This window comes from Natrix helvetica, assembly GCF_964273705.1.
Source record: "Natrix helvetica genome assembly, chromosome: 2".
Taxonomy (NCBI): domain Eukaryota; kingdom Metazoa; phylum Chordata; class Lepidosauria; order Squamata; family Natricidae; genus Natrix; species Natrix helvetica.
In genome coordinates, this window is record NC_138552.1 from 140,061,392 (window position 1) to 140,076,818 (window position 15,427).

A 15,427-nucleotide genomic window follows, 5' to 3' on the forward strand; every position below is an offset into this window, starting at 1 on the left:
GACGAAGATGAAATCATGAAGACAAACTTTCTCTCTTAATTTTTCCATGAATTTTTCCAAGATATTCAAATTCTTCAGAATTCTATACCAGGGATATGGAAGAGCCAAGGATTGCCCATAATTAAGCTATAAAATTCAGCCACGAAATAAAGAGATTTTAGATAGAATGCGCTCTCAGCGGAGAAGATCAGCCAGACTACTCATGAGGACAAAGTCTCATCCTTCTTGATGGGCTGCACTGGAAGCCTGCTATTTAGCCCACCAGACAGATGGAAGTGATGCTGGGAACCTGTTTGTTTCCTAGCTGCGTGTTTTCTGTCTGTGAGTCCTGCCTTGCTTTGGGTTAACATTGTGCCTTGACTTGGATCATGCCCTACTTTTCTTCCTCATGAACTCTTGTGTTGTGGATTTAATTTTAATTTCTAGTGACCAACTGTATTAGGTCACTAGAATTAAAATTGCATAAACTTTTCTCTGCAATTGGCCTGCAAAGAGCTGAATTCAAAATCTTCAGGTGTTGCTGACACTCGTGATAAACTGATTATTTTTTTATGTTATCTTTTGGAACACACACACACACACACACACACTATAATAAAAGCACATTATAGAACTGGGAGATATGCTAACTATCATAAAAGTAACTGTTACACGTTCTTTTATCAAAGTAAAAAGCTATATAAATTGTTTTGGAGCTAGGTTTAAATTTAACAATCATGGCTATGCACCACAGGACTGAAGTATAAACTTTTATGCCTGATATCTCCCTGTACATCACCTTTTTTATTCAATCCCTTGACATTATACCTGGTTTTAAAGCTAAGAGATATATGTATATATTTCATCTGCATCAAATCTGTGAAAAGTTAGGTTAAACCAGAAAGTCAGCAGCTGTATATTGAATTGATATATATATATATACTCTCATTGTCCTTCTTCTCCCTCTCCTTCGCTCTATATGTCTGTCTTCTGCTTCAAAACGAACACCAAGATAAATTTGCTTCCAAAACCGCAGGCCAGTTTATGCCCTCAGAAGATTTAGATATAGGCTTCTAGAACATCTGAGACCAAATGAGCCTTAACTCTGCTGGCCATTTGGAAAGTGCTGAAGACCTGTTTACCCTGGTAGAAGGATCAAGAAGTTGGTGACATCCATATGGTATAATTATTATAGATCAACTATGGATGTCTGCGATGAATTACGGCATCAATTTATTGAAATATGCATGCCTGTAAATATGCATCTTATGTTTTTGTTCATCATTTTTTTCTCCCTTTTATAATTTGTTGTTGTTGTTACATACTTTATTCAGGAAACATGAAACTCAGTCAACTGAATATTTAAAAATGTGTCACAAATACCATTGATTGGTGCTAATGGTTGATATGGGTTGCTGCCAGTGTCCTAGGTATCAATCAAGTACCTTCTTAAAATATACGATATTCCTAAAAGGAAGGAGAGGAGGAAGGAAGAAGCTAGAGAAGGGAAGTTAAGAAGATGGAAGGAGAAAGGTGTTGCAAAAAAAGATGGAGGCATGGGGTGGCAAGAAAGTGACCCAAACTGTATTATATATATGTGTGTAAAAATGAATATAGACACTATGATGAACAGACAAATGTTAAATAGCAATTATAAGATTGTATATTACAATATATATATATATGCTGGTCTTGTATTCGGGTCTTTTCTCGTGTAAGATTGAGATTGTCTTGGCAACGTTTCGGTGACGTCTCATTCGCCATCTTCAGGCTGGTGTTTTCGGCTTCGTACTTATGCGAGTCAGGCGTGGTTGGAGCATAAGCATGAAGCCGTAAACACCAGCCTGAAGATGGCAAGTGGGACCTCGACGAAACATTGCCAAGACAATCTCAATCTTACATGGGAAAAGACCCGAATACAAGACCAGTATACCTACACCCATGAAAATCTACGAAAACACACACACACACACACACACACACACACAGAGCACATTTTTTTTGCAGTTCTGCTGGTGTTATTGCAGGAAGCTGCAATTATTATTATTATTCTGCATTTAGTTAGTTTTTAAAAAGCTGTTTAGGCTATCTGGTCATCCAGATTTTCTAATTTGGTATTGGGTGGGCAGCATTTTTACTGTGAGGTCTTGCCACAATGAATGTGTATTATATGCTGTCCCACAAACCAGCTAATAAACACAAGTCTTGATTGTTGTATGAACCTACCCTGTGTAATTAAGATTCAGTTTGTTACATGAATTAAATAATGGCATCATTGTGACTCGGTTTATCACATGAGTACAGCTAATAATAGCTAGCAATACGCACACCAAAGTGTTTTCATGAAATACATATTTGATGTAAAATGTTTGCTATATATTTATGAAGCGGGGTGGAATAATCCGTTGGTTCAACCTGAGCCCCCACTGATGAGAATGATACCATATTTCAAAGTGCCAAATTCCATATCCGTCATGGTCCGGCTGTTCCTCACACGTTGCAAACACACCCCGATGATTGATGGTACCACAAGGCAGCAACAAGCCATGCCTTAAGGGCAACATCCGAATGTAGGCGAAGGATAGGGAAATCGCTGAGGCGATATTTCTGGGAAGTCCACAAGTCATAAAAGGGCCATAGTTCTCCACTTCTGACGTATATCATGAAAGTACTTTGCGGCTCAAGAACTGAGTTGTAACAAAACTGATTTCCTTTGTCCAGACTGAGCTACTGTGGAGAAATAAAAATGTTTCATTGATTGCTGATTGAGACCTCAAAGCATGTCGAGACATCTGTTAAAATGGACTGATTCTGTGCGAATCAGTTGCTGGGATATAGTAAACTGACTAAAAACTAGCTAAGGCCAATTGAATGTGTTTTATTTCTTACTAGTGCTCTTGGTTCACTCTTGGTGTTCTTTCATTTGTGTGGGCCTTGTCTGAGATTAAAGTATTTTACTAAAAGTCACAAGTTGTTTCAAAGTGATTGCACAAATAAATATAATATGCTAACATGAAAGGATGGTTAAACGTATCTTAAATATTTGATAAAATATCAATTATTCGGATTAATCTCCCCAAAGTACCAACATTTGGCTTCCGCAGCTAGGAGCTAACTTGACTTAAAACATAATGCCACTTACTTCAAAAAAATCCACAATGCTCAATCTAGATCTAGAAATAGATTTATTTTAACAAGAATTGAACAGTAAACATATATACAATATAATTACAGACAACCCTGTTTTTAGTATGCACGGAAATAGCCAGTTTTGCTCCAGTGTGAGGGGGGGGGGAAGGTAAATTCGGAGATGTTAAATGCTTAGCAAGGCTTACACGCTAGCCCCTCCTTTGGAGGTAGAAAAGACACCAATATCATAAAACTCAGCCTGCCCCAGGCAGTGAGGAATTTTTGTGCCGATTTTTCAAATTTATACTTTCATCATGGTTGACAAAAAGGAAAAAAAAAAGCTTTGCGTGGCTTCGTCCCTTTAAAGAATTAGTTACAACTGCATAATAAGTTTAAATGCTATCCTCTATTATGCCATGGGAGAGATGCCATTTTGCTGCCTATGTGAGCAATTACTTTGAGATACGTCAAGGTACAAATTTAATAGTAATATCTGCTTTCTAAAAATTGATATTTACCAAAATAATTTTAGTGTGTGATTGGCCAGCCATCTGTAAATACAGTTATCCAAAATGTCCCAATTTAAAAAGAAAACGCATTTGGTATCAAAATCATGAAGGCATTGGCTGCAGTTCTCTGACTTCCTACTAGTCAGAGTAAGGCTATGATGCTACACCCACTTGGAAGAGGCAGACTGAAATCGGTGGAATTGGCTTCCAAGTGGATGTGCTCAGGTATAAAGGTGACAGCCCGTGTTACCCCTGCTCTAGGGATGCTTCTGGAAACCATTTATCACCCTAATAGTGTTTTGATGCCATCGTAATGTCCCTATCATGGTGACCAATTATCTGGAACAGGGAAATGTTTAAAAAAAGAAAGGAAGGAAGGAAGAGGAGTGTCACCATAGGAGCATCTGAAAAGTTGAAAAAATAGGCTGTTCACGGCCAGTTGGCCCCCACCCCCAACCCGCTCCATTCGGTTTCTAGTGACTTAACAGATCACATCCCCATTATGGACCAAATTGATGTCTGTTATGCAAAAAAAAAAAAAAGAGCTTGAGGTTTCCCTTTCACCCTATAGTATCTGGCATTCGGTACTTCACTTGGGGGGGAAAATGGTCTTAATAATGGCCATGAAGAAGTTTAGCAAACAAACAGTGACCGTTGTTCGCAAAGAAAATCAACCATAATCTCCATCGCACAGGATTAATCATAATATATATATATATGTTTGTTGTTACGATTGCAACCCTGTGTCCCAGCTGTCAGCCATCCAATCTGCTCCATTTACAATTTTATAAAGAATTTTTTCACATCACAACGCTTCTCTGAATGTACAATATTTTAATATACATATAAAAATATAGCCCTGCTGTGTATATACTTACAACTCTACAGAGGAACCATTTCCCCCAGACCGCCTTGCTAAAAGAAGGATTTAACAAACTGCATTCTCAATTATTATTGTGAAACCCTCGCGAGAAGCTGCAAAAACCATTTCTTCTTCTTCTTTCAAATGCAGCCGCTGAAGCCCCTTGAGCAGAGAGGACTTTTCTTAAGACTCTTAACGTACATTTGGCAAAGGAAAGGGGCAGAAGAGAATTTGAAAAAATAGGACTTATCTTTGTTTTTTTAAGATTCATTTGACAAAAATATAGACAGTGACCTATATGTTCTGGCTAGTGGATTAGCACTCAGTGACAATCACAACCCCCCCACCCACCCAAAGGCCTTGCCTCAAATCACTGGCTCAAAATAGGAAACCCAACGGAGAACTCTTCGGTCTAATCTCTGAACAGAGAAATACAAGTTGAATAAAAAGCTCCTAGACGACTCTTGTTTTACAGATAGGTAGCTGTGATTTTTGTTCATACAGTAGGAAAACAAACAAACAAACAGCCGTAGGGCAGAAGGAGGGCCCTCCCGCGACCAGACCTTTCACATTGGGGTACAGTTTCAGAAAACCTTTTCATTCAAAGGACGTGGAATGCTAGGAGACGGACAGGCACACCTCTATGCTTTGTTAGCTTTGCTCTCGGGGCTGTAATAAACATTGGCTTTGATGGAAGACTGACCTCAGTTGGTATGTTCGGCGAGGGAAGTTTGCTCTTGATCACTGTTTGAAAAGCGTACATTGGTTTAAAAACAAAAAGGTAGCCATCAAAGTGATAAGGACACTTTGCCCTTCATTTCATGTAGTCCCCCCCAATGCGTAATATGTAGCAGCAAAGCCAAATCGGCACAGTAACTTCAACGATTGAATTTGCTCTCAGCATAGTAGAACGCACACGGTTCATTTCATTCCCCTCTTTGAAATAACAACGCTATTGCACCTGGGTGGACCAAAAGCCCGTGTCTGTAGCCAACACCACGGTGACACCTAGTGGTACACGTATGTTAAATCCTGTTCTTGTCCACTGTATGCCGTCTCTGCTCATTGTTCATCAAAAAGTGAGGATGATTTTCTACATTCAGTGTAGAGATTAGTCATAACTTTAGACAAGATGTTCTTTTGTTGTATCTCCCGTTTTCTCTCTGCAGGATCGTTCGCTCAGCTTGCTTTCAGCAGGCAGAAGCCAAGTTTCCGATGGAGTCAACTGCTCTGAATGTACTTTTTAATGACTACGCAGCCGTGCCGGAACACTGGACATGGCATATTGGGAAGCAGCGTCCATGTGTTGGTGTTGGGGTCGTAAGCTTCCATATTTCCTAGAGCGGGGCCTTCACTGCTGACAATTCCACCAGTGGCGTAAATTTTTCCATCAAGAACCACAGCGCTGTGGAGAGAGAGAGAGAGAGAGAGAGAGAGAGAGAGAGAGAGAGGAGAGGAATGCAGTTAGTAACAGTCCGCTAAGCACTTGCTCTATTTAGTAATTGATCCTGCTGTTTGAAAGAACAGCTTCTGCATTAGAGTCGTAACTGCCACAAACCAATGACTATAATAACCAGCACATCCAGCCTTTGCCCATCTTAATTAATTTTCAATTTTCTCCCGTGGGTGGAAAGGCAACCACAAATGTCAATGGGACAGGAATTGGCCCTGATGACCCCGCAGCAGGGAGGGCACCATAGCCAGTTTTTCCCTTGCTGGGATCATTTAGATTCCCATATACACGAACGGAAAGAGAAAATTCACGATAGCTTTCTACAGTCTATATAAAGACAACCTTAAAGGAAGAATGGAAGAATGAAAGATAGCTTGTGTTTTGGTCCTCTTCCCTCTAAATCCAGAGGCTGCATAGAATGCAATGCGAATCTAATGGGGGGGGGGAGGGTGAGGGTTTGCTTCTCGTGGCAGAAAGTTGAGCTACTCTCCCAACTGGAGAGTAGGTCCCCAAGCTGCTCAGAGGGACCAACCAAAAGAGCAGCAGCATTTCGGTCCCAATTTGGAAGAGGGGGTGGGGTGGGGCTCAAAAGGAAGAAGTGAAGAGATCTGCTCCATGCAATTGACCCGACATGGTTCCTTCCCCTTCACTATTATCATTAAGTGGGAACAAGCACATTCCCAATCAGAGGGGGAAAATATTTTTTATTTTATTTTATTTTTATCCCACCTCTATTACTAATTCAAAGCAGCAAACTGTTTTGTGTTGTGTGGCTTCTAGAAGAGAAAGTCTGAGACCTCCCCTCTTCCATCCTATGGGTTTAGGTGCTGCAACAGGATTGGGGTGTTTTTTGCATTTTGCATGCCCAAAAGCAGCCTTTAAAATCAGAAGGCAGAACTGAAAACGACTTGGTTTAGGAAAGTTATTATTTAATAGTACTTTCTTGAGGACAGAGCTTGGTACTTATGCCACTGGCAATGTAAATAGAAAACGCCATTTTGTGTTCTTAAAAATAAAACTGATAGCTTATCTTTCTTAAAACTAATATTTCATTTGCTTTCATACCTTTTAAAAACTCATAGCAAACAATTTCTATTAAAAAAACCAAGCTTGAAACAAAATTTTCAAAAAACGTTTTATTTTTGGGGTAACCAATCTGTCAAAGATCCTCTAACCCACCTTTGTAGAACCGAGGGTTGAGTTCAGAAATGCTGCTCTAGCTTTTTCTTTTTCCAAAAAATTTGCACACGCTAGATAAATTACACAATTTATACTGGACAGAAAACAATACTGAAGAAGTGAAATCAGGAGATATATTGTTCATTTTTAACATTTCTTTATATTGTAGAAATGAGAAGACAAAAGCAATATATGCTCTAGATGACATGAAAGGACTGAGGCAGTTGTATATCTGGATTAATGTTTGTCCTCTTTTTAAAAATGTTCTACTTCATTTTATCATTATAGATATTTTTTCAACCTTTGATTGTATCCTCACTGTTGTGTTTTATATTGGTTTGTTTAATTGATTAATACATTAAATGATTTAAAACATGAAAAAAGAAAAGAAAAAGAAAACGCCATTTTGTTCCTTCTCCCCAAAGGGTATGTTGCGCAAGCTGATTATAATGTGCATGAAAAAAGATGCTTCTTTGCATGGATTCTCTTTTTTTTTTAATTCACCATTTTAACATCCTTTACAACGGGGGTGTCAAACTCAAGGCCCGGAGGCGGGATCCAGCCCGTGGGGTATTTAGATCTGGCCTGCGAGGCCGTTCTGGAAACAGCAAAGGACTGGCCCATGGTGCTTCTGCCAGTGGAAACGGAGCTCGGGAGCCACCACAGGTGCCCCGACAGGAATTACTTTGAGCTGGCCATGCCCCCCCCCATGATCAAACACATCCCTGATACAGCCCTCAACAAAATTGAGTTTGACACCCCTGCTTTACAACAATGCTGAATAATCATTCTGAATGGTATCAAAGAAATTTCTCAGTTAAAAGCATTTAACTTAAAACCACTAAAGCTAAGTATTGTGTTACCGTGCCCCTTCTATTGGAGAAACGTTTGGCATATTTGGTGCTTTCATACTTGAAAACCACACGTCTTTTGACACTCAAGCGGTATGAAAGCTTTCTCTGTGCCGGTGCTTTTGGAATCTCAGCCCAACCTATAGACCTGGTTTCCCAATGAGGAAATTTCAGCATCTGGCCTGAACAATGGATAACTCAAATGGCAGTGGCAGAGGAAGCAAAATATGAGGATTTCATTAGGCAGGTAATAAATTACTAGATGACAGCTGTGCTTGGGCACAGGTTTTAGGGCATTCTCTCCAGCTCTTCCATCATCGATCCCTGAAAGCGATTGTTTTCGGGCCAGATGTGATTAAGTGAGCATTTCTGACGGCAGAAGAATTCCTCATTAACATCTGGAGGTATTTTGCCTGATGCTGAATCATCAATATCAATTTCTTCCAGAGCTGTTGCTGAGAGTTTTTGTGTTCCAAACCTGTTTACCCTCCATTCTTTTTATCCAGGGATTGTCAAGCGGAGGCATTTCACAATCTCGGTTTGACCGCCTTGTGAACATTAATCCCTGTCCAGAAATAACAGGGAGATGAAGAAATAACCTCTCCAGTAGTCCTTGAGGTGATAAAAGAACATTTAAATGACTGAATTAGCATGTTCATATGCGTCACAGTCTTTCTACTTCTTGCTGCCAATTTTAGTAACTGAAAAACGGGAACAGAGCCACACTTAATTTAGCTGGAGCTGCTCCAAACAGTGTTCTTTTCTTTTTCTTTTTAAAAAATCCCTTTTATGGTGTTTAGGAATTTTTTTTTCTTTTTTCTTTAAAAAAAAAAAAGCGCCAATCAAAAAAATATCATCCCAGTGAAATCTGGTTATATAGGAAGAAGCTATTCCAGCTTCCAATTCTTGAATTGTCTCCCCCTTTTCATTTTGGGAACAGAAACCACTATTTTTTTTAAACTGAAGATTAATATTCAGCAAACATCCCAAATGAAGATCCCAAAATAGCATTGCTATGAAAACACCAGTGTATCAAGCCTAGCCATCTTTAACACTTGAACACTACTGGCCAGAAGATCAGCTGGTGATGGTGCGCATGCCCACAGAGAGGGCTCTGTGTGCCACCTCTGCCACGCATATCATAGGTTCGCCATCACAGGCCTATGTCATCCAATCACATTTAGTGGTAGTGAACCAGTGGTGAGTTTCAAAATTTTTTAGAACCTCTTCTGTAGGTGTGGTCTGCTTTGTGGGAGTGGCTTGCCGGCCATGTGACCGGGAGGGAGTGCCTTGCCAGCCATGTGACCAGGTGGGAGCAGCTTGGCAGTCATGTGACCGGGAGGGAGTGCCTTGCCAGCCATGTGACCGGGTGGGAGCGGCTTGGCAGTCATGTGACTGGGTGAGCATGGCCATCTTGTAAAATGTGGTGAAACTCACTTAACAACGCTCTTGCTTAACAACCAAAATGTTGGCTCAGGAACTCTGGCATTGAAGTGTGCAAGTCTTAAAGCTGTCAAGCTACAAGACCCTTGCACCCCTAACCCTTTAGAAAAAAAACCCCAGGGGTGTTCAAACTTGACAGCTTTAGACTTGTGGACTTCAACTCACAGAATTCCTCCTCTGCTCTTCATTTTGATGATGTGCGGATGGCGGGGGGAGGGAGCTGGAACCGGTTCTAAATGGCACTGTAGATTTGTGGAACCTCTTCTATAGAAGAGGCTAGAACTGGCAGGAACGCACCCCTGTAGTGAACAGATGTGCTAAGGAGGAGGTTCTGTGGTCATACACTTGCCAATAAGAGGAGAAAGCAACAATCTCCCATTAAGCGACTGGCAAGTTTAGGCTGAGCCAGGTCTTCTCGTCCACAGTGACACAGCCCATTTCTTTCCTACAGGCCAGGCATGGGTGCCAGGGTACACCAACCTCTGACTCCTGTGCGACTAAGGCATCTGAAAGGGGAACAAGAGCAGGTGGGGATAAGAAAAAGGTGCAGGCCAGCATCAGGAACAGAGGGAGGGTCAGGCTTGCTTCCTACTTTCATTTTGGAAAAAGATTTAAGAAGTTTTGTTTTCCAAAATGCTTTGATGCTTATTAGGATTTTCACTGTGATTTCATGCATTATATCTCAAAATAATGGAATCCATTCCATTTCAGACAGTTTCTGACAATGCACCTTGTGAAAATTGTCAGAGTAGGAAGACAGAATCGTATATCAGCATTTCTCTTTAAGAAACCAAGAAAGGGTAAATGCTTTGGTGCATATGCAGTTCTACAGTCATAACGTACCCGCCTCGATCCTGTTTTATACTTTCAGCAAAATATTTAGCCTAACAAATAGGAAAATTCTAGCCAGCAAACCAATAATGCTTGTTTACTTTAGACACAATTCAGTATCCGTCTTGATCACTCTGTTCCAGTGGGACACAAAATCAATGTTTAACTTTCATCCTTCTGATGGACCGGCAAGGAAAGATCTGTGATTCAGCAAAATCAGGGGATCCAAGCCAATGATCCACTCGGGTAAGGCAAGTGTTCCATCTCTCAGCTATAGCTTGTCTGGTTCCTGGCGTTCCTCATGAGCTTTGGTGCTGCTTTCCCTTATCCAGATGCTCCAATCTGTTCAGTAACTGAAGCTCTTTTTTCTCTCACTCTACTGCAGGGGTGTCCAAACTTGGGAACTTTAAGACTTGTGGACTTCAACTCCCAGAATTCCCCAGCCTGCTCTACTGAGATGATACTAAATCCGTATGCCTCTAGGCATGCTCCTCTGCTCCTTCTTTATCCTCCTATACTCCATTCATCACCTCACCAAGCCACCCACCAAATCCAGCCTACCCCCTCACAAGGAAGATTAAGCCAAATAAGGAGATCCTACTGACAGGACTGCAATCCTTCTTGGCATCTTGCAAGGTTCTGAGGAGGCACCACCAAGGCCATTTGGAGAAGTGACTTGGCCTCTGTTGAAGTAGTGCAAGTTCAGAAGACCTGGCTTATAGAATTGTCAAGAATTGGACACAATTGAATGGTAACATCATCGCCGTCAATCTGACTATTTGCGGGCTATGGCCTGGCCACACAACAATTTTTGCTGGCTTTTTTATTTGTTAAGGCAATGCCTTCACCAAAAACAAAAGACAGAATCTTAAAATGTGTAACAGTGGCAGGCCAGCACATAACAATTGTTATCTCAACTTCCTGCCTGGTGGGATGGAGAGAATCTAAGGACTTCAGTGAGGAAAATGAAATATTCTAGGAAATATTAAAAAGGCAGAATATTATATTTTCCCCAAAGGAGAAACACATTTCTAAAGACAAACTCAGAGCCTCAGCTCCCTGCCCACCCCCACCCCGGCGGATATTTTGGTGCCAACCTATCTATAAGACAAAGGCTGGGCCATCTTATCTACAACACAAAAGAAATGGCCCTCATGACATGATGGGATTAGCCCTCTACCCATCTAGCAACAGAACTCACCACATGGCACCTGGGGAGATTACATCACCCAGCAGGATTCAACCAAGCTTGGGACTCAAGACACTACAAAATTACCCCTGAATGGCTCCATGGGAATCTGACAACCAATCATTATATATTTCTTTCACAGGAACAGGAAGCTCCAAGGTGGAGCCCAAGAGAGGATATAAATCTGTCTCTCCCATGTGCTTTTTTTTTTTTGCCCAGGACTGTCCACCATTAAACCATCTTTCCAAGCAGCCTCCATGTTTCCAGTGTCTTTCTTCCAACTTGGAACTCAACCCAGATGGACATTTCTTTCAACCATAGAGTCTGTCCATACCAGTGTTTCTCAACATTGATAACTTTAAGTTTATGTAGACTTCAATTCCCAGATTCCCAAATGTTGGGAGTTGAAGTCTACCCATCTTAAGAGTTGGTAAAGTTGAGAAATATTGGTCCATACCATCAGACATACCATGTCTGGGCATCAAAACTGTGGATGACTAGTAGATACAGAAGGTCCTAACTCTCAACAACCATCTAGCGATTGTCCAGGTGTTTGTAGCTCTGATCTTGTTTGCCTAATATTATTTTACACTCTCAGCCAAGCATAGTCCCACTTTTGGGCAGCCGTGGTGAAATGCTTATATTATGGCACAGAATCTCATGATCTAGCCTGTTAAACTGGCCATTAAAAACAATGGAAGCCCTAATTAAATTGAAATTCAAGTGGATGGAACTCTGTCAGTTTTTTCTAACACTAAATTCATATTATAGCGCTTTTACATTCCCACCCCACCTCCATTTGGATATGTCATTGCGTAATTTTGAGTGGTATTAACTGTTGAGTGATTTGAGCATTTTGGAAAAGAAGGATTAAAATAGTAGAAAATAGACCATACGCTGAAAATCAATCTTAAGTTGCTTTGGTTTTATATTGATCAGGAATACCAAGCCTCTCCTTTCTCTGATTACCTATTTAGGGCCAAAGAGAGACAAAGGAACATAGGTCTCACCTACGGACATTATTGTTATTTGTAAAACAGTACTTCTGGTGCATGGAGCCACAGTGGATATGAGCCACACTGGATATGAGCCACAGTGGCGCAGTGGTTAGAGTGAAGTACTGCAGGCTACTTCTGATGACTGCCAGCTGCCTGCAATTTGGCAGTTCAAATCCCACCAGGCTCAAGGTTGACTCAGCCTTCCATCCTTCCGAAGTTCCAGATTGTTGGGGGCAATAGGCTGACTCTGTAAATCGCTTAGCGAGGGCTGTAAAGCATTGTAAAGCTGTTTATAAGTCTAAGTGCTATAAGTGCTATTGCTATAGAAAAGATGGTCAAATCCTTACTCAGAAGCACAAAGCGAGGGAGGAGTGTACATTTCCTGCTTGCTGGGAAGCACAGAAAAAAGCAGAATCAATTGAAATGAATTATTTGATCATACACTATTAAAGGAGGAAGACAAGCATGAAATAAATTAAATCCAACTTTAAAAGTATGAATATTAGATTATGCAGTGTACTTTCCTTCTCAAGATACACACATACTTAAAATCACAATGCACTTTTCTTTCTGTTCACAGGTAGTCCTCAACTTACAACTAATCATTTACTTACTATTCAAAGTTACAAAGGGGCTGAAAAATGGTTCTCACTACTTACAACTATTGCAACAGCCCACACAACAGGCATGTATTCGTGATGGTTGCGGTTTCCTGTCCCTGCACATCAGTGGCAGATTAAGGCTCACTGGTGCCCTAAGCACTGACAAATCTTGGTGCCCCTTCCTTTGTACATACTGTACAAATCTTCACTGGTTTTTTTCTTTCTTTCTCAACTTTGTGGTGCCCCCTTTGGGCCTGATGCTCTAAGCAGGTGCTTAGTCTGCTTAATGCAGACTATACACCACTGCTACATGTGATCATTGGCAACTTTCCCAGCCAGCTTCCAACAAGCAAAGTTAAGGCAGGGGGAGCCAGATTTGCTTAACAACCAAGTGATTCACTTAATGACCACAGCAAAAAAAGGTGATAAAATTGGACGTGATTAACTGCACAATCACCTCACTTAGGAACAGGTTCCATTCGAGGTTGTAAATTGAGGACTACCTGTATTTTCTCTCCGTTCTTCAAAGGATGAAGATTACAGTTGTATAAAGATGGCTTTCAGGTTTGTAAGCTTTTGAGCAAGAAGCAGCCAAGAAATACCAGTGCTTCCTTTGTGCCATTCATCTAAAGAATCTTTTTCATCCCTAACGAGCCATTTCTTTTAATCTGTGAAAGCACCTCAAACTTCGGTCACCACGCTTTGCTGCTTAAGAACAAAAGATGATTTTTAAAAAGGAAGCAAACACCCAACCTTACTCGTGGTGTCGCTCAGTACAACCTGAATCTTGGCTCTGCTAAAGGTTTTCATGAGGACAACAAATCTCATTTGCCTAAAAGTCACAGGAAAAAGACTGATGATATTTCTACAGGCTGGTTCACTGAACATTCTGGGAAAGTGACGTTAAATGGGCCATAAAAATATTGCTTAAAAGAAAGCGGCGGGAGTGGATGAAATACAGCAGAATTATTTGAAATTGTACAAGATGAGGCAGTTAAGGTAACACATGTGGTTTGTCAGCGGGTACAAAAAACACGGCCGTGGCCATGGGCCTGGAACAGATCAATTTCATCCTGCTATCCAAAAAGGAGGCACTAAAAATCTGAACAATGCCACTTATTTCATGTGATAGTAAGATAACGATCAAGATTTTGCACTCCGGACGTCTACAATACACAGTGCCAGTTGGATTCCAAAGAGATAGTCCTGCAAGCCTGAGATAACTTTGCTAATGTCAGATGGATAACAGAAAAGACAAGGGAATTCCCCCCTCCCCCACAAAAAAGATTACTGCTTGTTACTAGGTAGACTCTTACAAGTTGTGGATAGACTTTCAAAACCTCCTTATCTGTCTACTGAGGACTTTGTATGATCACCAGGTTCAGACCTGGGAAAGGAATGCAAAAAAGCTCTAAGTGGCTTCAGGCTATCAGTGATGACACAGCATGAGCTCAAAGAAGCAATTATTGGCAGATGGTCCTAGAGATATGACCTTGTACTTCACAAAAAGTGACAAAGGACTGAAAAACAAGCATTGTCCTGGAACTTTAGAGTCCAGATTTGGTAGCCTTATCAGAGTAAAATACCAAAAGGAAAAATAGGGGGAAATATATCATTATGCATGTACAACGAAGCTGATATGAAAGGTATTTCAGAAAAAATTCAGGAGTATCCAAATAGAAAAAGAGAAAATTGTGAGTTAAGGAGAAAGAAAGAAGGAAGGAAGGAAGGAAGGAAGGAAGGAAGGAAGGAAGGAAGGAAGGAAGGAAGGAAAAAAGAAAGACAGAAAGAAAGAAGAAAAAGACATCCCCATTATAACTGCAAACCCCGTTATAATCTTTAGCAATTCAACATGAGAGTTTTTTTAGCTTGTCAATGCCTTAAACTTTGTCTCAGCCGTAAATCACTTCAGTGTGTGATTCACCTTGTAGCATAAAGCTTCCCTCTGTTCAGTTCCACCGATTTTCAGTAATTCACTATTTTTTTTAAAAAAAGAAGACCCATAAATAGATATTTTAGAAGCATCAAAGTATTGAATTTTAAAATTAAAATTTATTTTAATTGATAAATATTTGTTAAAACAGGTAAAACCTGAATACTGCTATGTAGAATTTTTACTTCATCACTAGGAAGGATTCATCTCCTCCATCTTGGATGTAAAAAAAAAAAAAGAATTATTCTGAAGAGCAGAATGGTGTTAAGTAAGTGTTCTACTTTTATGGGTTTTTAAAGGGATGTACTGTAAATGTAAAATTATCTATCTTGAATAAACTCTCAAGTCTTCAGATTATTAGAGAAATCCTAGTCTGTCAAGAGATCTTGGTGAAAAGCATGACTGCATTAAAGTCATTCACATCCAAGTAATTTTAATATCACTGAAGAACATCCCTCATTTTAAAAAA

General features: G+C 40.4%; 1 protein-coding gene across 3 annotated transcripts in view; it reads right to left on the bottom strand.

The window, feature by feature from the left end:
* Positions 1 to 3,147: 3,147 nt before the first annotated feature.
* The window catches only part of KLHL29 (kelch like family member 29), a 495,400-nt gene continuing 483,120 nt past the window's right edge, over positions 3,148 to 15,427 (bottom strand). For all 3 annotated transcript variants that reach the window (XM_081940648.1, XM_081940649.1, XM_081940650.1), the window contains one exon: positions 3,148 to 5,884. In XM_081940648.1, the coding sequence (XP_081796774.1) occupies positions 5,701 to 5,884 (184 nt within the window). In that variant the 3' untranslated portion in view covers positions 3,148 to 5,700. The remainder of the gene's footprint in view (positions 5,885 to 15,427) is intronic.